General features: G+C 46.4%; 4 protein-coding genes and 1 long non-coding RNA gene across 10 annotated transcripts; 4 read left to right on the top strand and 1 right to left on the bottom strand.

Moving 5' to 3' along the window:
* The first annotated feature begins 1,352 nt into the window (after positions 1–1,352).
* On the top strand, positions 1,353–7,363 carry vps45 (vacuolar protein sorting 45 homolog). 2 transcript variants are annotated; one of them, XM_061760297.1, is made up of 16 exons: positions 1,353–1,489; positions 1,553–1,674; positions 2,389–2,523; positions 2,620–2,680; positions 2,799–2,878; positions 3,117–3,185; positions 3,276–3,413; positions 3,500–3,610; positions 4,032–4,166; positions 4,426–4,539; positions 4,620–4,787; positions 5,088–5,246; positions 6,388–6,495; positions 6,578–6,699; positions 6,789–6,920; positions 7,001–7,363. In XM_061760297.1, exons 2-16 carry the CDS (start codon positions 1,582–1,584, stop codon positions 7,077–7,079), a joined length of 1,704 nt encoding a protein of 567 aa, XP_061616281.1. In that variant the 5' UTR covers positions 1,353–1,489; positions 1,553–1,581; the 3' UTR covers positions 7,080–7,363. The 2 variants fall into 2 exon arrangements, with proteins under 2 accessions (XP_061616281.1, XP_061616280.1); XM_061760296.1 differs by having other exon boundaries at positions 1,370–1,674.
* LOC133471102 (uncharacterized) lies at positions 4,982–8,179 on the bottom strand. The gene is made up of 2 exons (XR_009786122.1): positions 8,039–8,179; positions 4,982–7,171 (listed from the first exon to the last, which is right to left on the bottom strand). It is a non-coding gene; the product is annotated as an uncharacterized LOC133471102 (long non-coding RNA).
* Positions 8,022–11,749, top strand: tmem65 (transmembrane protein 65). The gene is made up of 7 exons (XM_061760298.1): positions 8,022–8,435; positions 9,577–9,621; positions 9,697–9,764; positions 9,874–9,928; positions 10,043–10,085; positions 10,506–10,611; positions 10,688–11,749. The coding sequence occupies exons 1-7, from the start codon at positions 8,207–8,209 to the stop codon at positions 10,805–10,807; spliced, it is 666 nt and encodes a 221-aa protein (XP_061616282.1). The 5' UTR covers positions 8,022–8,206; the 3' UTR covers positions 10,808–11,749.
* A 330-nt stretch (positions 11,750–12,079) lies between these two features.
* On the top strand, positions 12,080–14,871 carry psmb4 (proteasome 20S subunit beta 4). The gene is made up of 8 exons (XM_061760908.1): positions 12,080–12,239; positions 13,003–13,129; positions 13,254–13,333; positions 13,429–13,575; positions 13,677–13,758; positions 13,842–13,958; positions 14,536–14,624; positions 14,768–14,871. Exons 1-8 carry the CDS (start codon positions 12,115–12,117, stop codon positions 14,778–14,780), a joined length of 780 nt encoding a protein of 259 aa, XP_061616892.1. The 5' UTR covers positions 12,080–12,114; the 3' UTR covers positions 14,781–14,871.
* Positions 14,872–15,175: 304 nt separating this feature from the next.
* On the top strand, positions 15,176–21,707 carry rfx5 (regulatory factor X, 5). 5 transcript variants are annotated; one of them, XM_061759822.1, is made up of 10 exons: positions 15,176–15,295; positions 16,230–16,401; positions 16,512–16,545; positions 16,912–17,195; positions 17,270–17,386; positions 17,545–17,623; positions 17,839–18,037; positions 18,102–18,184; positions 18,254–18,391; positions 18,813–21,707. In XM_061759822.1, exons 2-10 carry the CDS (start codon positions 16,292–16,294, stop codon positions 19,767–19,769), a joined length of 2,001 nt encoding a protein of 666 aa, XP_061615806.1. In that variant the 5' UTR covers positions 15,176–15,295; positions 16,230–16,291; the 3' UTR covers positions 19,770–21,707. The 5 variants fall into 5 exon arrangements, with proteins under 5 accessions (XP_061615806.1, XP_061615807.1, XP_061615805.1 ...); XM_061759825.1 differs by lacking the exon at positions 15,176–15,295 and having other exon boundaries at positions 15,314–16,401; positions 16,912–16,994; positions 17,073–17,195; positions 18,263–18,391; XM_061759824.1 differs by lacking the exon at positions 15,176–15,295 and having other exon boundaries at positions 15,314–16,401; positions 16,912–16,994; positions 17,073–17,195.
* Positions 21,708–21,775: the final 68 nt, after the last annotated feature.

Below are 21,775 nucleotides of genomic sequence, written 5' to 3'. Positions count from 1 at the left end.
TGCTAATTTGCTACAAGGGCTTTTGTAAAAATTACAAGCTAAAACAGTTGATTAAAAAGGGAAAAAACAAAAAGTGGATACAATAGAAAGAGTAAGCTACATAAAAACAGTGACAATGTTACACAAAAGTTTGTGATACATTTCAGCTGTTCAGACGGAGAATTGCAGAATTTCACCCCGTTCACAGAGAAATCTGTCCAAGCAAATGATGTTTTGTCAAATGAATGACACTTTTCCATTTGATGCTGCTCCAGTGGCCCTGCTGCAGATTTGTAGTCGATATATGTGCAGAAAGTTGGAGGAGTAAGCCCATTTAAGGATTTCAACATAAACCTTCCATTGTGGAAATCAATAAAATTATTCAAACTTAAGATCTTAGATTTGTTTCAGACATGGCAGTGATGGTGTCTAATGTTTTGGGGTTTTTTCTATCCAGGATTTTCAGGGCCTGGCTGTCCCATCTTTTATTTACTTGCATGGATGAGTAAGTGACCAAACTCTAATCAGAACCAAAATGCTAAAGAAACCTCACAGTCAAGGCTGCATGGAATATTTTTAATGGTTTCTCGCTCGGCAGGAGCAGAATGATGTACAATAAGGTTAGCCAATGCTAAGCATTGTTAGCTAACGTTTTGATCTGAATTAGTTTTGACAATAAAAACAATAACAAAGCTACGAAAATAAAACTTTACTTGGGTGTTATGTTCAGTCGTGCTGTGACAATCATTTCCTACATCACTCTCATTTACAACTATTATTTTAGTTTAAACATTCAATCAATAAATGTCTTACAAAATGTAGCATTAATGCCGCATCAGATTCAGAAACCACAGGCAATGCGACGTCTGATTAAATGATATATTACAAAGATTAAAAACATCAATATACAGTAAATATACAAATATATGCATGAAATGGTATTTAAATGGTTTCTTGCTAGTGTTGATTTGTTTTGCATATAGCTAACTGAATTTAGCAGATGTGTTTAGAGATACAGGAGAGAATTAGCCAGCACTAAATGAAGGAATGAAATGTACAAGAAAGAATAACATAAAGGTAAAGTTGGACCAGATATTCGTATAATGTTTTTTAAATATATATATCTATTATTGAACTTGTTCGGTGGAGTTCTGCATCTACTAGACTTGTTAGCCTGCTAGTAAGATAAGCTAGCACTTCCAGCGGTTTGTGTACATTAATGCACGCCATCAGGTGGAACCAAGTCACAAGAACGTGTACAACTTGCTAAAATACTCATACGAAAGATGTGCAGTAATCAAATAATGCACTTATGAACATATAAATAGAAAACGTTTGACTGGCAAATGCATTTCAAGCTAGCGGCTACGGGTCACGTGACTGCAACTACGTGATGACGTTTGGGACGCCATCACCAACACGGAAGTAGCAGACTGTGTTTTGTTTGAGCAGATCGCGGAGTATCATCTGACAAATTTGATCAGTTTTCTCGGGTCTTTTTTTCCCTCTCGTAAGGCTCACCTTGGACGTCCACTTTGTCTTTCAGCGCGTCTTCCTCTTGTTGTCGTTTCAGTTGTCGTCGTCGAGTGTCCAGTGGCCGCCATGAACGTGACGCTGGCGGTGAAACAGTACATCTCCAAGATGATTGAGAGCAGCGGGGCAGGGATGAAGGTGCTGCTCATGGACAAGGAGACGGTGAGAACACCGTTCACCGACTGCATTTATTCAACCACCAGTGATGGGGAGTCACCAAGTAAACATAACCAAGTAAAGTTACTTTACTGAAGTCGATTCTTCAAGTATCTGTAGGCCTACTTTGAGAATGTATTTTTCTGACGACTTTTAACTCTAACCTGAACACAGATATCTGTAATTTACATGCTTTACTTTGTGAAAATAGGCCCGGTACGTTTTTCAGCCTCTGCGGATGTCAACGTGACGTAAATATAGGTGCAACAATTCATTGATGAATTAACTAGTCTATGGTCAAATCAATTGACAACTATTTTAATAACCAATTAATCGTTTAGTGACATTGTTTAGCTTCAAATCATTGCAAATTTCAGACTTTCAGCCTCTCATCAGTAAATATTCTCAAATTTCTGTAGTCCTCCTTGAAAGCAGACAGACTACATTTGCGAACATCTGCCTCTTACTTTAAAAAAACAGTGATCAACATTTTTGCCTATTTTCTGACCTATTATGGACCAAACCAGTAACTGAATCATAATCAATTTATTATGTTTGAGGTTTTTTTGTAGAGTAGCACAAGTATTTCTTCTATTACAACATAGGCACTGCTACAAGAAAAACTAAATGATATGTAAATCAGTTCATCAAAGCGCTGTCAAGTTGGTGGCTGGCCTGTTGTTTTTGCATGTTGGCACAGTAATGTGGTCTGCATTGTAGACCGGCATCGTGAGCGTGGTCTACACGCAGTCCGAGATCCTGCAGAAGGAGGTCTACCTCTTTGAACGGATTGACTCTCAAAGCAGAGAAAGCATGAAACACCTGAAGGCCATCTGCTTCCTCAGACCCACCAAGGTACGCCCACACATACAACCATCCCAACTTGAAAAGTAATCATCATCATCATCAGAAGAGGAGTCAGAGATAACGTGAGATGTGTTTGTGCTGCAGGAGAACGTGGACCATCTCATCCAGGAGCTGAGGAGACCAAAGTACAGCGTCTACTTCATTTGTGAGAACACACCGAGCTGCACACCATCTTGGCAATACACAACATACTCATGTGTGTGTGTGTGTGTGTGTGTGTGTGTGTGTGTGTGTGTGTGTGCGTGCGTGTGCGTGCGTGTCAGACTTCAGCAATGTGATCAGTAAAAGTGAAATCAAAGCTTTGGCTGAGGCTGACGAACAGGAAGTGGTAGCTGAAGTGCAGGTGGGTGCTACTTCCTGTCTTGGACACGGAGCTGAGCTGTCACTCGCTCATTAGAATAAAATTTATAACAATACCACGACGCCTAATTGAGTTACTTGAATGATTTCATTAAAAAAAAAAAGCTAAATAATCGCTAGAATTATTGGTTCTAAAAATATTTGTCCAAATACACACTATTGCTGTGTTTTTGTTGTTTCACACTGACTGCACGTGTGTGTCTGTTTGTGTGTTTCCGCAGGAGTTTTATGGAGATTTCATCGCTGTAAATCCTCACGTGTTCTCTCTCAACCTGCAGGGTGTGGCCAAGGTAAGAAACATGAGCATGATGCCGCAAGCTAGTCCCGCTCTTGTGCACGCTCACATGCTCGTGTGCATGTGTGTGTGTTGCGTGCGACAGGGGCGTAGCTGGGATCCGTCCATGTTGTGGCGCTGCACGCAGGGCCTGACGTCCGTCCTGCTGGCCCTGAAGAAGTGTCCCATGATCCGCTACCAGCTGTCCTCCGACATGTCCAAACGCCTGGGGGAGAGCGTCAAGGTTTCCGCGGCGGCGAGCACCAACCTATCGCCGCTCTCCTCGCCGCTCACCCTGACCTCTGAACTCTCGCCCCCCCCCCTGTGCAGCAAATCATCACCAAGGAGTACGAGCTGTTCGACTTCAGGAAGACGGAAGTCGCGCCCTTGCTGCTGATCCTGGACCGCAGCGACGACGCCATCACGCCGCTCCTCAACCAGGTCAGACATCTGATGATGACGAGAAACAGAAATCGATAGATGTCCACATTTTTTTAAAATAATAGTTAAAATTAAGTTTGAGACACTGGATGGGCCCACAGAGGGATGATTTTTCAAAAGATCATTTGAATAATATTCTACATTCACATCAGAGAGACAGTTTTAACATGTATGACACAAAAAGTTTTTATTTAACTGCAAATTTAAACAAAGATTATCAGTCTGCTTTTATGGACGACTACAGAAATCTGAGAATATTTACTGCTGACAGGCTGAAAATCAGAGGTTTTGGACATCTTAAATCTACGCAAGGTCTCTAAACGATTATCAAAATAGTTGTTGATTAATTTGATTCTTAGTTGTTGATTAATTAATTGTTGCCCTGAAATCCTCATAAATTCCAATGCCCCTCCCCATGCAGTGGACCTACCAGGCCATGGTGCACGAGCTGCTGGGCCTCAACAACAACCGTATCGACCTGTCCAGAGTACCCGGCATCAGCAAAGACCTGCGCGAGGTGGTCCTGTCCGCTGAGAACGACGAGTTCTACGCCAATGTCAGTATCCATTTGTGAACTAAATGTCTCCATGGAGTGCAGTCTCTCGAAACGGGACGGTGGAGCCCAATGCTCTCCATTTACTGACCCAGACATTCAAGTTGTACATTGGCATATTAAACCCACAAATAAGTATTTCATGGTCACAATTAATATTTTTTTTCCCCCCAAAATCCAATTGGTCACATGTCCCACACCGTGTAAATTGAGTCTTTGTTGTCAAATGTGATGATGACGCGGCCAGTGTTGCTTTTTCCAGAACTTGTACTTGAACTTTGGTGAGATTGGCACCAACATCAAGAACCTGATGGAGGACTTCCAGAAAAAGAGACCGAAAGGCCAACAGAAGCTGGAATCCATCACGGACATGAAGGTGTCACATGCGCGCACGCTGCCGCTTCATTCACACGTGCGTATATGCGCTGACGCATCCGTGCTTCCCCTCACCTGCAGGCGTTCGTGGACAACTACCCGCAGTTCAAGAAGATGTCGGGCACCGTGTCCAAGCACGTGACGGTGGTGGGCGAGCTGTCCCGCCTGGTGGCCGAGCGGCAGCTGATGGAGGTGTCGGAGGTGGAGCAGGAGCTGGCCTGCCAGAACGACCACTCCAGCGCGCAGCAGGTACACGCGCACGCCGCTTGACGCCTTCGCTTATCACGGGGCGTGTGCGGAAAACATCACGAGGCAAGAGGACGCGTCGTCTGTTGTTGCTCACACAAAGACACACGCTCATACATGGACGAACACAGACATACACAATACACACACACACATGCTCACTCAAAAACATGAACACTAAAATACAGACACACACATCTTCAACAATTAAGGCGTATATGTGCCTGTAATCAACTTTTGCCGATGACTGCCGACGTCCATTGTCGGAGTAAAATGTGCCTGCTGCTCCCGCTGTGTATACAGAACGTGCGCCGCCTGCTGCAGAACCCGCGCCTGTCCGAGCTGGACGCCGTCCGCCTGGTGATGCTGTACGCGCTGCGCTACGAACGCCACAGCAGCAGCATCCTGTCCAGCCTCATGGACGAACTCAGCAGAAGAGGCGTGTCGGAGAGGCACCGCAAGGTACGTGCTCAAAACACCTCAAGTTGTGACTCGGATGTCTTTGGATCGGTTGGCACGTCTGCCTCACATTTCTGAGGTTCAGGGTTCGGGGCATTCTCCCACATTCCAAAAACAGGTTGGCATGCTAGCTTCATTTAAGATGGAGAAAAAAAAAATCTATAGGTGTGAATGTGAGAGGATTACAGTGGTACCTTGAGATACGAGTGACCCGATTTACGGGTTTTTGAGATACGAGCCGTCGTTCGGCCAAATTTCCGCTTTGACTTGCAAGCGCAAACTTGAGATATGAGCACTTGGTGGCAGTAAACTCAGTTCAACTTCACAACAAGACATTAACAAATGGTGAACATTTAATCAAAAAAAGAGATTTCAAGCTGTTTAATGCCAATCCCAGGTGCAGTTTATGGACAAACTAAGCATAAAATAAAAGAGAATTACAAGTTGCCTTTGTAAAACAACCACAGCTTTGCGTCATGTAAGTCCGCCAGCTTAATCCTAACAAACAACAGCCAAATGAATGGAAAACACAGTTGACATGCTAACAGAATCGACAGTCGTGGTTTTATAACCCTTTAAGAAACAGACATTCAAACAAATATGGTGGAACAACACATATAGACATAATATAACATTACTCGCTGGGATATATTCTTCATCGTTGACAAAAAAAAAAAAAAGACTAATATTACAGCAACTTACTGAGTGGTAGAAGAGCAGAAGAAGTGTATTCTTCATTTGTTTGCATTACTGTACTATAAAATAGCGCCTCCCGGTGGCACACCAGAAGGCGCAGAACACTTGGATAAAACATTAGATCACGAGGCGCAAACTGTTTAATGCTTTAGATTCTATTTAATTATTGTATCATGCTGTGTTTTTATAAAGTACAATATTATAAAGTGCTATTTTTTTTCTGGGGAAAGACAGGGAGGCTGCAATTGATTAATTGCATTTCTATTCATTTCAATTGGGAAAGACGATTTGAGATAATAGTATTTTGAGTTAAGAGCATGGCCATGGTACGAATTAAACTCAAATCTCAAGGCACCACTGTATTTTGTTTGTCTATGTGTACCCTGATGTTGACCGGTGACCAAGGACAATGTGAATCCAACCACGCAAATTGGTTGTTGTGTGTCAGATGGTCCAATGTATGGTGGAGTACGGCGGCAAGAGGGTTAGAGGAAGTGACCTCATCGCGCCGACAGACGCCGTCGCCATCACCAAACAGTTCTTCAAAGGCCTCAAGGTGTGTGCACAATCACCACGGCGACCGGCTGTAAACACACACGCCACGTGACACCTTCACCGCCACGCGTGTGTGCGTGCAGGGTGTGGAGAACGTGTACGCGCAGCATCAGCCCCTTCTTCACGACACGCTGGATCAGCTGGTGAAAGGTCGCCTGAAGGACAGTCAGTTTCCGTATTTGGGAGCCAGCAGCCTCAGAGACAGGTGACGGGTCGCCGCGGCAGGTGACGGCTCGTCGCTGACGTTGCGTAACTGTCAATGACGCGTGTGTGTTTACACGCGTGTGCGCGCAGACCCCAGGACGTGGTCGTGTTTGTGATCGGAGGAGCGACTTACGAAGAAGCTCTGTGTGTGTACAACATGAACCGCAACACACCTGGCGTTCGCATCGTACTGGGAGGGAGCACCATGCTCAACACCAAGAGGTGACTTACACACGCAAACACAAATACACACGTGCATACACGAGACACATGCGCACACGCCTCTCTCTCTCTCGTCTCAGCTTCCTGGAGGAAGTGATGTCATCGACGAGCGGCGGAGATCGGTCGCGGGTCGGCGGTCGGCATAGCAACAGACACTGAGCGTTCGATGGACACAACAGCATTCTTTCCTCCGTCGAGTTTGTCACAATTCCATCGTCCATCTTTGTTGTTCTTCAAATGTCCCAGCGTGGCTACACAGGAAGCGGAGGAGTGGAGACAGGAAGTGTGAAGAAAATGTGCTTGACATGAATGGATGCAAGGCGGCGAGACTGAAGATCTACTTATCACTTTCACGTTATTGTCTTTGTTCAACCGAACAAAATGTATGCAAATCTTGTCATTTAAACATGAATAAATTGAAAACGGGTGACGACTGGTTAGCACGTCCGCCTCACAGTTCTGAGGACCGGGGTTCAAATCCCAGCCCCGACTGTGTGGAGTTTGCATGTTCTCCCCCGTGCCTGTGTGGGTTTTCTCCGGGTACTCCGGTTTCCTCCCACGTCCCAAGAACATGCATGGTAGGTTGATTGAAGATTCTAAATTGCCCTTAGGTGTGAATGTGAGTGTGAATGGTTGTTTGTTTATATGTGCCCTGCGATTGGCTGGCGTCCAGTTCGGGTGTACCCCGCCTCTCGCCCGAAGATTGCTGGGATAGGCTCCAGCACCCCCGCGACCCAAGTGAGGATAAGGGGAACGGAAGATGAATGAATGAATGAATAAATTGAAAAGGTTCAAATTCAAAGAAATTATTATTATTATTTTTTTTTACAGTCATCCTATGGGCAGCTGACAGGAATCGAGCCCTGCCGCCAGTACTGCAAAAGAATTTAGTATTTAATGCCCCTCCTAAACATGTATAGTGCCTCTATTAATAGTTTAAATTGTAAATATATCACAAACTAACAAACACTATTTTAAACTCATCTCATAATATTAGATTGAAAAGTAAATGACTAACAGATTATTAGATCCCCTTTAAATCAAAACGAGGGAAAACTCCCGAAAAACGGAAGTCAAGCGTTTTATTCTGAAGGCATCAACCGGAAATTGTGCCTCACCCGGTGTGACTTGACTCCTGTCGGTGGTTCGGAGGAGTGCTCGGAACTTGACCAAGAAACCCAAGTCGACTCCTGAAAGTCGCTCGTTTATTTCGGACGGACGTTCGGAAGCAACAACATCGGCCGCCGGAAGACTTCAGTCATCCGTTTCGGTGCCATTTGCTCGGGATGTTCCGCTTGTGTTCGGCGGCGGCGGTTCGGCTGCCGAGGCTCCAGGCTGGCGGAGCAGCTCACCACTTTCCGCGGAGTCCGCTCGGAACTCACGGCCGCAACGAGCCCAGGGAGCCGCTGAACTCGCCCAAGCGGGCCAAAGAGTTTATCTACCGCTTGCAAGCCCGCGAGAGGGCCTGTTTGCTCAAGGAGCTCCAGAACTTCGAGTCCATCGCCATCGCCCAAGGTGCGTCACTTCCGGGTTTGAGGCTCACCTGGCGGGCTTTGAAAGGAATGGGCGTGGTCTACACCCGAACCCCTGCAGTGATTGGTCTCACCTGAGCCGCTTTTCATTGGCTGCATCTTTTCATCTTTTACTACACACGCATTAAAAAACGTCACAAAAAGTAGCAGTTTTACCCCAAAAAATTTGTAACATAACGAGGTAAATTTGTAATTTAGTTAAGCGACAAAGATGGCGTTTTTACACAAAAATATCATTATACTATAATTATGTGTCGTATGGGAGAAGGTCGTAGTTTAATGAGAGTAAAAAGTTACCGTTTTACATGAATATGTATCTTATTACAAAAAAATCATAATTTTACCCACAAAAAATGGTTTTACAAGAAAACGTTTTGTTAAAAAAAACGTCATCATTTTTCTAGAATTGTGTGTAATATGTCATAGTTCCGCGGGGGGGGGGGGGGGGGGTCACGATTTTTAAATAATAACATCATAATATTGCAAGAAAAAAAGTATGAATTTTACTGAATTATATTTGTAACGTTAGCAGGTAAAGTAGTATTGTTCCCTGAAAACAAAAGTGCAGAATGTGACAGGCGGAAGTCAAGTGTGCTGTCATTCATTATCTTTTGTTGATTTTGACGGAAGAACGTCGCAGAAGTTTTATTCTGACAACTGGGAACTGTCGTAAATATTCACTTCCAGTCCCATCTCCTTTACTCTCTTGTCGCCGTTGCTCTTTTTGCTCCTAAAATAGAAGTTTGTCATGAGTGTGTGAGTCAACGGAAACATCAAATTGTCCCAAAAGATGACTCGTTCATGTAAACTGGCTGTGCTCACCGTAGATTTAGTCACATTTCGTTTCATTTTTTTTTTCTTCCAATAGCAATCACTGCAACTGACTGTCTTAACCGAAAACCTTTTCTTAACCTAAAATAAATATATATATTTTTAGACAAGCTTTTGTCTAACGGACTGGTGTGTTTATTTTTTTATTTTGTATTTATGTATTCAGTATAATGTGTCTAATTTTTGGATTTTCTTTTTTGTTGTTGTACTATCATCTTAATTATCATTACCGGTCTTATTTTATTTTATTTATTTATTTATTTATTTTTTAAACCCCCCCCCCCCCCCAACAGAGACTGTGGAACCCTCGCCACCCAGCACAGCTCAGATCAGATACGGTCAGCTTCTCTCTCTCACACACAGACACACACACACGTACACACACACCTCACAGATTTTTGATCTTTTTCCAGTTTTATTCCACAACACCCTTCCTTTCATCGGCTTTGGTTTCCTGGACAACGCCATCATGATCTCAGCTGTGAGTGCCGGGCCACGTTGTGTTCTTATTGTGTCGTTTATGTCGTCGTCGTCGTTGCGTTGACGTCAAGCGTCTAACTTTTTCTTTTTCTTCTTCTTGTGGGCTGCAGGGAACGCAGATTGAGCTTTCCATCGGAGTCACGCTGGGAATTTCCACCATGGCCGGTAAGATCCAAGTCATGATTTAGTTTTCGAAAATACGCTCTCGGTTACTTTAGTTGTGATGCACGTGTTGATCTTGACGGCAAACTGAAATATTTTTGCTTTTCTGTTCTGCAGCCGCCGCCCTGGGGAACCTGATTTCCGACTTGGCGGGTCTGGGGTGAGAACTTTCTTATGTGCCTAATTGGAAGATTCCGGACTTGTCTAAAATTGATGAAGGGCTAAGGATAAGCGGGGCATCGGAAAGAAAATACCGCCAATATGAATAACACTTTGGGCGGTGAGATGGAACAGATCAATGGCATTTCCTTTCATTTCAACTGGAAAAGATGATTTGAGAAACGGGTGGTCTGAGTTACGAGTGTGGTCGCGGAACGAATTGAATTTGTATCTGGAGGTACCAACACAAAAAGAAAATTAGCGCGAATGTGTTAGTATAGCTAACTTGACTTGACTCATGACTTGCTAGAAATTGAGTGCACACACAACGCAGTAACTTCAAGCGCCTCGCTTGGTACTTTTCACTGGTACGAACGACTCGTGCCTGCGTACACCGTCTCCACCTTCTGCTTGTGCTTAGCTTGGCAGGTTACGTGGAGGCGCTGGCGTCCAAACTGGGCATGCAGGTCCCGGACCTGACGCCCAAGCAGGCCGACATGTGGCAGACCCGGCTCAGCTCGCACACGGTGAGACGACCCGACCGACCGCGTCAAACATCCCACATGCGATTAACGTGGCGCCCGTGCGCCTTCCTTCCCGCAGGGCAAAGCCATCGGCGTCTTCATCGGCTGCATTTTGGGGATGTTCCCGCTCTTGTTCATCAGCGATGACGACGACAAGAAGGCCAAGGCGGACAAAGCGGAGAAGGCGGCGCCACCCTGATGCAAAAACGGACAACGAAGATCGCACGGGAAGTCGCATTCTCACTGACTTCCCGTCCAACACTAGCAGCTGACCTGCTGGCTAACCGCTACCTCCCAGTGCATGCGTTCAATGCATGCACTGTACTGCACAAATCATTTTTAGACCCTTTTTTTTTTTTTTTTTTTTAACGGCGCACATGCTTAGAATGTCTTAACTGTTAAATATGGGGAACAAATTAGAGCGCACCAAATATAAGTGGAAAAAAATATATATACGGTAGATCTTATGTTTGCACAGAAATACTGGCTTTTGTGGCTGCAAATGAGGTGTAACGTTAAGAATAAGTGGTTTTGGTTTTCTTCTCGTTCTGGAAGTAAACATCACTTGGTGGTTAATAGGCGGGTGCTAAAAAGGTTTTATTTGGGGAGTGTTCACTACTTTTGACAGCGGTAACCCTGCAGAAATTTTGCACCAAAGTGAACTGGACTGCTCAGTGACTCCTTTTTGTCTTCATCTTTTTGCACACTCAAAATGACACAAATGTTTCACAAAATGGTCTTGTTGGGTTTATTTACATTGATTCATTCATTCTGGAACGTTCTCTGGGATGCAATGGAAGTGAAACTAATTGACTCTAACATGCATTATTTTGCATGGAATTTTTTTTTTTCTGACAGACAATCTATTAATTTTGAATGACCTAACTTAAGATTCACAGTGACTCACATAAACGCTAATTTCTCAAGCGCAATCTCCTGTGATTCTTCACTTGCAATATTTTGTAGATTCTGTTGAGGAACGCTTCTTGATAAATTCTTTCAAAATTAGCCAGGATGAACCTTCCGGGGAGTCCAAATGAGATATGTCCTTTTTATTACACGCACAACACAAATGTTTTTGTACCACTGTGTCATGAATATGTTATAATAAAAGAGAAATAAATTGATATGATTGTTTTGATGTGGATGCAGCAGGGGTTCCTTATTCTGTGGCATATTGGCAAGGTGTCGTGAAGATGATCCATGTAGCAACACCCAAAACCAGATCTAATGGGCTTAAGACTGAACTTTTGATTAGATTTAACCATTAGAATATCATTTTGACAATCAAATTTGCTACGATAAAGATCCGTATGTGCAAATGACTGGATGTCAAGCCTCCGAACAGCACAAAGGTTTCTTATTCATTGCTAGTGTTTACAAGTAATAGACCACTCCATATGTAGTTGCCCAACTGTAACAGCAGGTGACGCCGCAGAGTCATCGGCAGACAGCCAACAAGGCTCGTCGTTTCCTGACGTCACTTCCGTCAAATACTTCCCCAACATGGCGGCGAGTGGCATGAATCTCAATTTATGGCCAAATGGACCCAAACCGGGCGACTTTTACTCGTTCCCGGGCGGCAGCGGCGTCAGGGAGAGTCGGACTGTCGGTCCGGTTCGGCACACGCTGTGAGCGCAAAGCTTTCGCCGTTTTTTTTTATCCGGGCTTGTTTGAAGTTGTTTAACTTTCGCTTCGAGCGCCGGTGCTGCATCATCCTCGAGCTAAGTGATGCTAAGCTAACTGGTGTTAAGATGCTCGCTTTAGACTCCGCAAGCGACAATTGTGATAAATTGTGTATTGAGGATGAGTTTTAATGTGAAAGGGTGTTTGTTTGTTGAATTAGCATGCTAATGTTAGCACTCACACTGTCACACATCCTGTAAGTCAGTATTCGATTTTTCTATATAACCATTTCCAAAACATGACATGGAGGGAGAAATAATAATTGTGGCCACAATAAAGCTGTAATGTGCGCACAAAATGTTCATTTGTGGCCACGAAATACTAATTTGTGCTCACGAATTAGGTGTAACATGTGCACAAAATATGAATTTGTGGCCACAAGTCGGGTATAACATGCACAATACTATTTTGTGAGCACAAAATACTAATTTATAGTTTAACCCATGGATGGTCATCACGGTTAAACAAATGAAAACAAGTGTCCATCATCACAGAGACAGAAAGCTGAAGTTAAAATCAAGATTCATGTTGTGTAGTATAACTGGTCACCATGATAATACAGAGAGTAATCTCTTAACTAGTTGTTTTTTTTTCTCTCTCTTTTCAAACTGCCTAGTAGTTGACAGCAGAATATTCTACACGACATAATGGAAAACATCCAACATTAGTGTAAGTTCATCATCATGGTGTGTCAAATTTTGTGCGCAGGACCCCGATGGTGACCGGAACATCAGTGCTGGCGGTGAAATTCACGGGCGGCGTGGTCATGGCGGCCGACATGTTGGGGTCGTACGGCTCCCTGGCGAGGTTCCGGAATATCTCTCGACTCATGAAGGTGATTCTTGCCTGTACGATGTGTGTGTGTGTGTCTAAGGAAATGAATACACTGCTCATAAAGGTTTGGGGCTATTGGGCTTTGGGATGAAATTTCTTTTTGTAATGTGTGTGGTTTTTTTCAGGTGAACAACAGCACTATCCTGGGAGCTTCAGGCGACTACGCCGACTACCAGTACCTCAAGCAGGTCATCGAGCAGATGGTGTAAGCGTAAATCCTCGGTGGGGAAGCGTGAGCGTAGAGGAAAATCAGTTTGACCAAAAAGTGAGCTTTGCGTTTTGTTGCCCCTCCTCCGCCAGCATCGACGAGGAGCTGCTTGGGGACGGCCACAGCTACAGCCCCAAGGCCATGCACTCCTGGCTCACCAGGGTCATGTACAACCGCCGCAGTAAGATGAACCCTCTGTGGAACACCGTGGTCATCGGCGGCTTTTACAACGGACAGAGGTCAGCCCGCACACAGTTAGCGAACTTTTCATAAAATGGGAAGGCTTACGGTATGCGCATAATTGCAGTATAAATACAGAGTCGTAACCGTTTCGCCGTAGTTTCCTGGGTTACGTGGACAAGTTGGGCGTGGCCTACGAGGCCCCCACGGTGGCCACCGGCTTTGGTGCTTTCCTGGCTCAGGTCAGTGACTCGTCGTCCTCCAGGATACGCTCTTCTGATGTGTGTTTGACCTTTTGTGAGCGCGCGTGTGTGTGCGTCTGCAGCCTCTGATGCGGGAGGCTCTGGAGAACAAGGTGGAGGTGAGCAAACAGGAAGCCCGCGAGCTGGTGGACCGCTGCCTCAAAGTTCTCTACTACAGAGACGCTCGCTCCTACAACAGGGTGAGTTTAAAAAAAAAATATATATATATATATTTTAAAAAGGCAATGTAGTAATGAGAGGCACACCAGTTAATCGACACTGTTTTTTGATATTCAATTACTCATTTAGGGATGATGTTGAATTATTTTTGTATCCAATTCAACAATTAATTGGAAGTAAAAATAATGGTCTAATCAATTATTCACGTAGTCGTGAGTTGCAGCCCTAGTAGCAGTATGCTGTCCTAAAAGTTATCCGTTTTAACTCCATAATAGTGTTTTCCCGGGCTGGAATGGCACCCCCACTGGCGAAAACAAACGTGTATTTTATTGTTTAACATGCTCTTAAATCATGGAACCCTGTTTTGATATTAAAACACGACAAACATGCGTGTGTGTACACTTAAAGCAGCGAGTTTATTCAACTGTAACTTTGCTAAATGTTGCCTGTTTAACAGTAGTTGAACATATGTAGTTTTTCAATTTAGTTTTCCGCGCAACGTTTCTGATACATTGGCGTAGTACCGCAATTGCAGTTCAAAATGACATCGAACGTACTGGTCAGCTAAATTTCTCACGAGTGTTTTTGTTGTTTCAGTATGAGGTTGCCATAGTAACCGAGGAGGGCGTGGAGATCGTGGGCCCACTGTCTTCTGAAACCAACTGGGACATCGCTCACATGGTCAGGTAAGGGTCAAAGTTCATGCGCTTCCTCCTCAGCTGGGAAAGATAGCCTATGAAAGTCATACAAGCGTGGAACACCAGCTAATAAATCCTCCTCATTTGTGATACGCGATAAGATAAATGTTTGTCCTTCTGTTTTTCTGCAGCGGCTTCGAATGAACGCCAGGGGGAGCCAGACCATTTCCTCTGCTGTCATGCAAATGTTTGTTTCTTGTCACTTTTGTATCATTAAAATAAATGTTAAATCAAACATTGTTTAGTTTTCTTTTGTAAATATACAGGTGTGAATATTTCTGTATCAAGTTATATCTTGCAGTGTTTATTATTGTTCACTATTTAACCAGACATACACATTTATTAGTTATTACTCTTATTATTACTATCCTTATTACTATTATTAATACGTGATGGTTATTGTTGCCATGCAGAATTGCCGAGATGAAATCATCTGTCTCGTAACTGGGCAGACCAGACGATGTCGTCCAATCCGAATAATCTCTGTCAGAAAAATATTTCCCGTTAACGAATGTAATGCAGCCAGTTTTGGGTATCCGGGCAGGTTAGCGCCCGCCCACCAATGGGAAAGGACGTGCTCTTTGTAGTCAGGCAGACATAACTCGTTCGTCCAATCACAAAAAAATCACAAGGGCTTTTTTTGCTGTATCTTGGCTCAGGTACTTTATTTTTCTTTTTTAAAACGTTAACTCTAATGTTACCCATCGATGCTGCTGTTATTTAACAACATAACTCATTTCCCGCGTTCGGGAATTATTTCCAAGTCAAATGGCGCTCGAAAACAAGTGGACGGCTCGCCTCGCCGCTTGCTAGCTTGTGCTATTTGGTAGCAACGAGCTAGGCTAGTTAGCGTGTGACAATCGCATGTTGTCAAACGTCGACGTTAGGGTTCGGACGTCATTATGTGCGCGTGGGGATGACGACGATGATGATGACGATCACGGCGTGTCCGCTAGTTATGACGGCTAGCCGCTGAGCTCGGCGCTAACTCGCTCGATCGAAGGAAGCCGACACATGGCGGCAGGCCGGCTGACCGGCAACCTCGCGTCACCTCGCCGCCTCCGCTCGGCTCGAGTCGCCGCAGTCCTCCGGGCGGAGGCTGCCCGGCGAGCGGGGATGCAGAGCGCCGTCGAACCGCCGTGTGTCCCCGGTTGCCAAATGATTATTCAAGGCAATCTTGACATTCACATCTGACATGCTTTGTTCCTATTTGCAATGTTTGAAATCAGATTAGGGCAGAACGGTGTGCAGGTGGTTGGCACTTCTGGCTCATAGTGCTGAAGTTTGGGGTTCGAATCTGGGCTCCGGTCTTCCTGTGTGGAGTTTGTCTTCCTCCCACATCCTAAACACACGTTAGATTAATTGCAGCCTAAATTGTCCACAGTTGTGAAAGCTTATTTGCCTTTACAGTATGCGCCCTCCCATTGACTGGCGACCAGTCCACGGTGTCCCCCCGCCTCTCGCCCAAAGTCAGATGGCATAGACTCCAGCTCACCCTAATGGGGACTAACAAGCGATATAGATAACAAATAGATGAATTGTGAATTTGCATAACTTCAGAACTCGTGGTTGTGTCATTTGGGATGTTTGTAGATCCACTTTGAGGGTTGTGCTGTGGTCAAATGGTGCTCCCGAGCGCCGCTTAGTCGGTCCACATGTTGGAGGAGCAGCACCATCGCCCTGGCGGCGAGGAGGGCGACGCGGACGCGGCCGATGGCGACACCGAGCCCAGCATGCTGCTGCAGAAGCTCAAGACCAACATCTCGTACGTGGGATCGATCACCCATCGCGGAACAACAACGTCAACGACACCAAAATCCATCCAATGGTCTTTTTATTATTATTATTATTATTTGTTTCCCACTTCCATTGCAGGAAGAGTGTTCAGACCAAAGTGGACCAGATCCTGGTAAGAAGCACAGGCACAAATTCACTGCTTTATACGGCTTGGTGATTCATAGAGTTTATTTGTCTATTTGTTAAATAGATTTTTTTTTTTTGTGGCCTATATGATTAATGTGCTTTGCTCACACTAACAACATGGCTGCCAACAGAGCTACGTTGCATTTTCCGAACCCCTCTAGCGTCTTGCGAGGATTTGAATTCCCGCTAAGCAACCAACGTAATGTGCAGAATGGTTTTGACATTTTTGTGTGTGCGTATGACGAGAAAGGAGCCTGCGGGAATTGAAATGTTGAAAACCTTTGACCCGAGGTATGTGCTCCCGAGCTGCAAATATTTTTTGTCAATGTGTTCGTGTGTTCTTGTTCGACAGCAAGATGTTCAACGCTTCTCCGACAACGACAAGCTGTACCTGTACCTCCAGCTGCCCTCGGGCCTCGGGGGCGGCGACAAAAGGTCTGACTCAGCCCCGCCTCCTGCCCGCATACCCCAAAATGTGTACCTTGAACTCTGTGTGTGTGTGTGTGTGTGTAGTGGCGGAGGTGACGGTTTGTTCAACACGTCGGAACAGCTTCACACGTGCAATTGGATCCGGAGTCACTTGGAGGAGCACTCGGACACGTGTCTGCCCAAGCAGGATGTCTACGAAACCTACAAGTGAGCATCCACACACACACGCACACACAGTGACCCACCCACCGTGCTGTCTGTGTATCCTGTGCCCTTTCCAGGCGCTACTGTGAGAACCTGGAGCATCGTCCGCTGAGCGCCGCCAACTTTGGGAAAATCATCCGAGACATTTTCCCCAACATTAAAGCCCGACGGCTCGGAGGAAGAGGACAGTCCAAATATCCTGACCAGCGTTGCCACGGAGACGCAACGTCACAGTGTCCGCCGCAATTTTTTTTTATTTTTATTTTTTGTGGCGTTAACGTGCCGTTGTGCGCGTGTGGTGGTGAGCGTGTCGAGTGTTGCGTGACATTTTCCCTAACTGCTGAGGCGGCACGTACTGCTACAGCGGAATCCGGAGGAAGACCGTCCTCAACATCCCGCTGCTGCCCAACCTCGACCTCAAGAACGACCCCGTACGTGGACTCACGCGCCTCCTCATACTCGTCCTCGTCTTCCCCCTCTTTTTCCTTCTCTACATTTCCTCTCCTTCTCTTCCTCCTCCATCCTATTTTGATCAAAATAGTTTATTTATAAATGGTTCGATATTAAAGTATAGCTACAGTATCTAAAAAAGAAATAAATAAATCCAACTAAATCTTTTGCTCCTCGGTCTCGTCGCCTGCGTCAGGCGGAGTTGACGGAGTTGGTGCAGACGTACAAGCAGGAAGTGACGGAGGCGGCCTGCAAGCTGATCTGCGATTGGGCGCAAAAGATCCTGAAGCATTCGTTCGACACGGTGGTGGAGATCGCTCGCTACCTGATCCAGGAACACATCGTCAACCCGCGATGCAGCCAAGCCGAGGTGCTGGCGTCGGCGGCACTAGCAGGTAAACGTGCGTGTGCGCGTGGGCGTGCACGTGTCCCCCCGGTGACGATGTTTGTGTGTTTCAGGAGGTCACGCCAAGCCACACAAGGTCATCAAGAAAACCCCGCTGGCATCCAAATGCGAGGGCGACACCCCCACAGACCTCAAGGTAGACAACCGCGCACCCGCAAGTGTCTCTATGCCGTCACTTCCTGTCACAACCGCTCGCCAATCACTGTTTCCTCAGAGGGACTGCGGAGACCCGGCCTCCACGACCACTTTGAAGATGTCCGCCGCGGACAAGAACATGCCCTCCACCAAATCGCTGTCGCTGGAGGCTCCGCCCTCTCCCGCTGTCACCTCTCTGCGGCCTGCGGTGCGTGTCCGCTGCCAATCAGATCGTGTGTGTGTGTCAGTGATGTTGGGGACCTGCTGAGTGTAATACAGTGGAGGCGAGGTTCTCGTATGGCCTAGATTTCGTGGAATTCGGATTTTGCCAATATTTCTGAAAGCAATCTAAAATTAGTACAAGTCCATACCTATGAAATAAGTGCCAATGTTTACAGCATGGACCACATGACACCGATGGTATTCGTGAGCCCATCTATGGAGTTTTGCATTGATAGTTAGCATTAAGCTAAGCTGACTTTCTAAGGCAAAGTTATGTTTAAAATACACAAAGTGGAATTGTATTTGTTTTATGGTTAGTTTGACCATGGACTTTATCAGAGAGTGGCAATAAACACTCGTATCTCAAGGCACCACTGAATAGCTACAAAATGACTTGTGTGCCGCAGGTGGAGGCGTACATGAAGCAGCTTCCCAGAATCCTCCCTCGCAGCTCCCTCCCGGAAAAGACGCCGCTGTCGGTGCGCTCGTCGCCGCCTTCCCTGGCGCCCAAAGACGCTTCCGGTGCGGGCGCGGCCTCTGGGACCGGCGGCCCGGCGGCGGCGGCAGCGAGCGGCGGCGGCGTGAAGGTGATCGCCATGGCGACGCTGCCCCAGCAGCAGGGCGGGCCGCTACCCCTCATGATCGTCCCACAGGGGTGTTTGTCCTACGAACGGGAGAAAGTGACGCCGCCGGCGTCGGTTCTCCAGAAAGTTCGAGAGGGCAAACGCCCCCTAGAGGCCACGGTGGGGACTTTGTCGGGCGGTATGGCGACTCCTCCGGTCAAACGAAAACGCGGAAGACCGAGGAAACCTCGCCCGGACGACTCGTTGCCTCCGCCCGCCCTGCCCACTCAGCCGCCGCCCCACGGCCCCATCATCACCTCGGTGACGGGTGGCGTCATCCAGAAGGCGTCTTCGTCTGCCTCGCAGTCGGTGCTGGAGCTGGTGATCCAGGAGCCGCCGGGCCTGCTTCTGAGCGCTCTCCCCACGGCGCCGGACGCCGCCCAGCGCGGCCAGCCAGGCAGCGGCGGCGTCGTGGTGCAGTGCCAGCCGGGTGGTGGCGGCCCTCCCGAGCCCGAACGCCACGCCCGCCCGGTGCTGCTCTTCCAGAGTGCCGGGAACGCCGGGTGGGAGCTGGCGCCGTCGGGTCGCACGCCCATGGTGGAGGTCATCCAGAAGGCGCCCAGACCCAACAACAACAACAACAAAAACAACAACAATCCTCCTCTTGCAGCTCCCAGATTGCAACGCGAGTCCGGCGAAGTGGAAATCATGCTGATGCCGATGGACGTCAACCCACCACCTTCTTCCTCTTCTTCTTCTTCTGTTGTCAGAAAGGAGGAGGAGCCAGCGGACAGCCCCTAAAGGCCGCCTCCCCTTTTACCTCAAAAGCCCCGCCCCCTCATCCTTCTCATGGGTGGAAATCCCAGATTGGCGACATCAGCCACCAGTCAGGACGATGAATGACGCCTAACCATGAACCTGAGCTCCCATTGCACTAAACGCTGTATACTGTGGCTCCGTCCGTCCGTTCGTAGGCCCCACCCCCCCCCCCCAACTGCCCCTCCGGACCACCCACGGATCCAAACAGGAAGTAGTATTCAGTCCGGAGGGCACCAACAAGAAGCTGACTTACTACGGGTCAGAACCCGCTTGGGGTTTTTTGCGCTGACCTCTCCTCGTTCGTGTGCTTTTTTGCTCCTCCTACTGTTCTGCTCCGCACACCTGCGTCTGTGTGTGTGTGTGTGTGTGTGTGTGCATGTGACGGTTTGTGTGTGAGTTTGTGTTTTAGTGTGTTTGGGTGTGTCTACGTGTGAGCACCTATGTACACGTGTGTGTGAGGTTTATTCATACACGTGTTTATGTGAGTGCGCGTCCTGACGCTCTTGTCATTCAAAGGGATTGGTCACTTGACCCACTGACGTCCCGTCTGATTGGTCTCTAATCGCCGGCATCTGGCTGAAGCGATGACATCATCAGCGGGCGTGTCCTCCACGATGACGTCATCGCCCAGCACGACGAGCACAACGTTGGGCAAATGTTCACATGCAGTAAAATATGTTGTTAGCGTGTTCACTCACGTTTGTTTGCACTAACGCCACAGCAGTAACGTTATGACGGGAGGTGGTGTCACGTTTCCCCGGAAACGGTGGGGATGTGTCACACAGGAAGTGGACGTGTTCAGGTTCTTCAGTGTTTGTAGGAAGACGAGCTTGTAAAAGTGGGAAGAAATTTCCAGACAGCAAAGATCGGGACTCGGGTAACGCGTGCGCGTGTCTTCGGGACTTTGGAAGTTTCTGAATCGATCACGCACACGCGGTTTGCACTTTGACACAGGAAGTAGAAGGAGGAGGCAGGAAGTGATGTCACGTGTTTGTGTGATGATATTTTTCACTGTTGTAGTTTTTGTTTTCGTGTGTGTGACGCCATCCTGATGCGAGGCTGAGGCATTGTGGGTAATGTCGTCCCGTGAGCACCTGCGAGAATCAGTTTTCTCGATCGTTCTTTTGTGTGTTTCTCTGACAACCTGTCCCGCATGGTTTTCCTGTGTTTTTTTTTTTTTAAATGTTTTGTATTTGTGTTGTGTCTTGTTTGCACTTTATACTTCTTATTCTTGATTCTCAACGTGTTCTTGAAATGTCTCGTTGACGGTTGTCGATCCAACTGTTAAAAAAAAGAAGAAAGCAAAAAGCCAATAATCAGTGAAATGCACCTTTGCTTCTCTTGTCTGTTTAGTTTGTTGTGAAGAGAAAGTGGAAGTGAGGGGAGACTCGCCCGCTGATGTGATGGATCCATTTTCATGTTTACAACATGAATCTGGGTTGTATTTTTTATTTTATTTATTTTTTTTACATCCCTCCATCCATTTTCTGTTGCAACTCTTTTGATTAGGGTGACGTGGAAACTTGATTTTGGGCAAGAACTGGTCTCCACTCTGGACTGGTCGCCAGCCAGTGTCGCGGCATGTGTAGACAATTAACATGGGACACATGGACCATTCACACAGGAAGGCCACAGGTCAGACTCAAACCCCGAACCTAAGAAATGTATGCCAGACATTCGTCCACTGTGTTCCTTTTTTTTTTTTTTTTTTTTTTTAAAGAAAAGAAACAAAAGGGAAAAAAGAATGACAAAATCAGTACGTCTTCGTGAGGGTGGTGTTCCGAGTTTTTGTTTCGGTCCAAGCGGAAGAAAAAACAAAACGCACAAAAAAAATCCGCAGCGTCAACAAGAAACACAATTAGCCAGTGAAAACCTTGGAGTGCTCTTTCAAAATAAAAGAATAGGTTGCTGAAACCATGAGATGCTCGAGTAAAGCTTCCCTCATTACATGAATTGACATTTACAATCGTATTAAACACGAATAAATG

Source organism: Phyllopteryx taeniolatus, chromosome 21 (genome assembly GCF_024500385.1).
Source record: "Phyllopteryx taeniolatus isolate TA_2022b chromosome 21, UOR_Ptae_1.2, whole genome shotgun sequence".
Lineage (NCBI taxonomy): Eukaryota > Metazoa > Chordata > Actinopteri > Syngnathiformes > Syngnathidae > Phyllopteryx > Phyllopteryx taeniolatus.
This window is presented reverse-complemented; position numbering and strand designations above follow the sequence as displayed.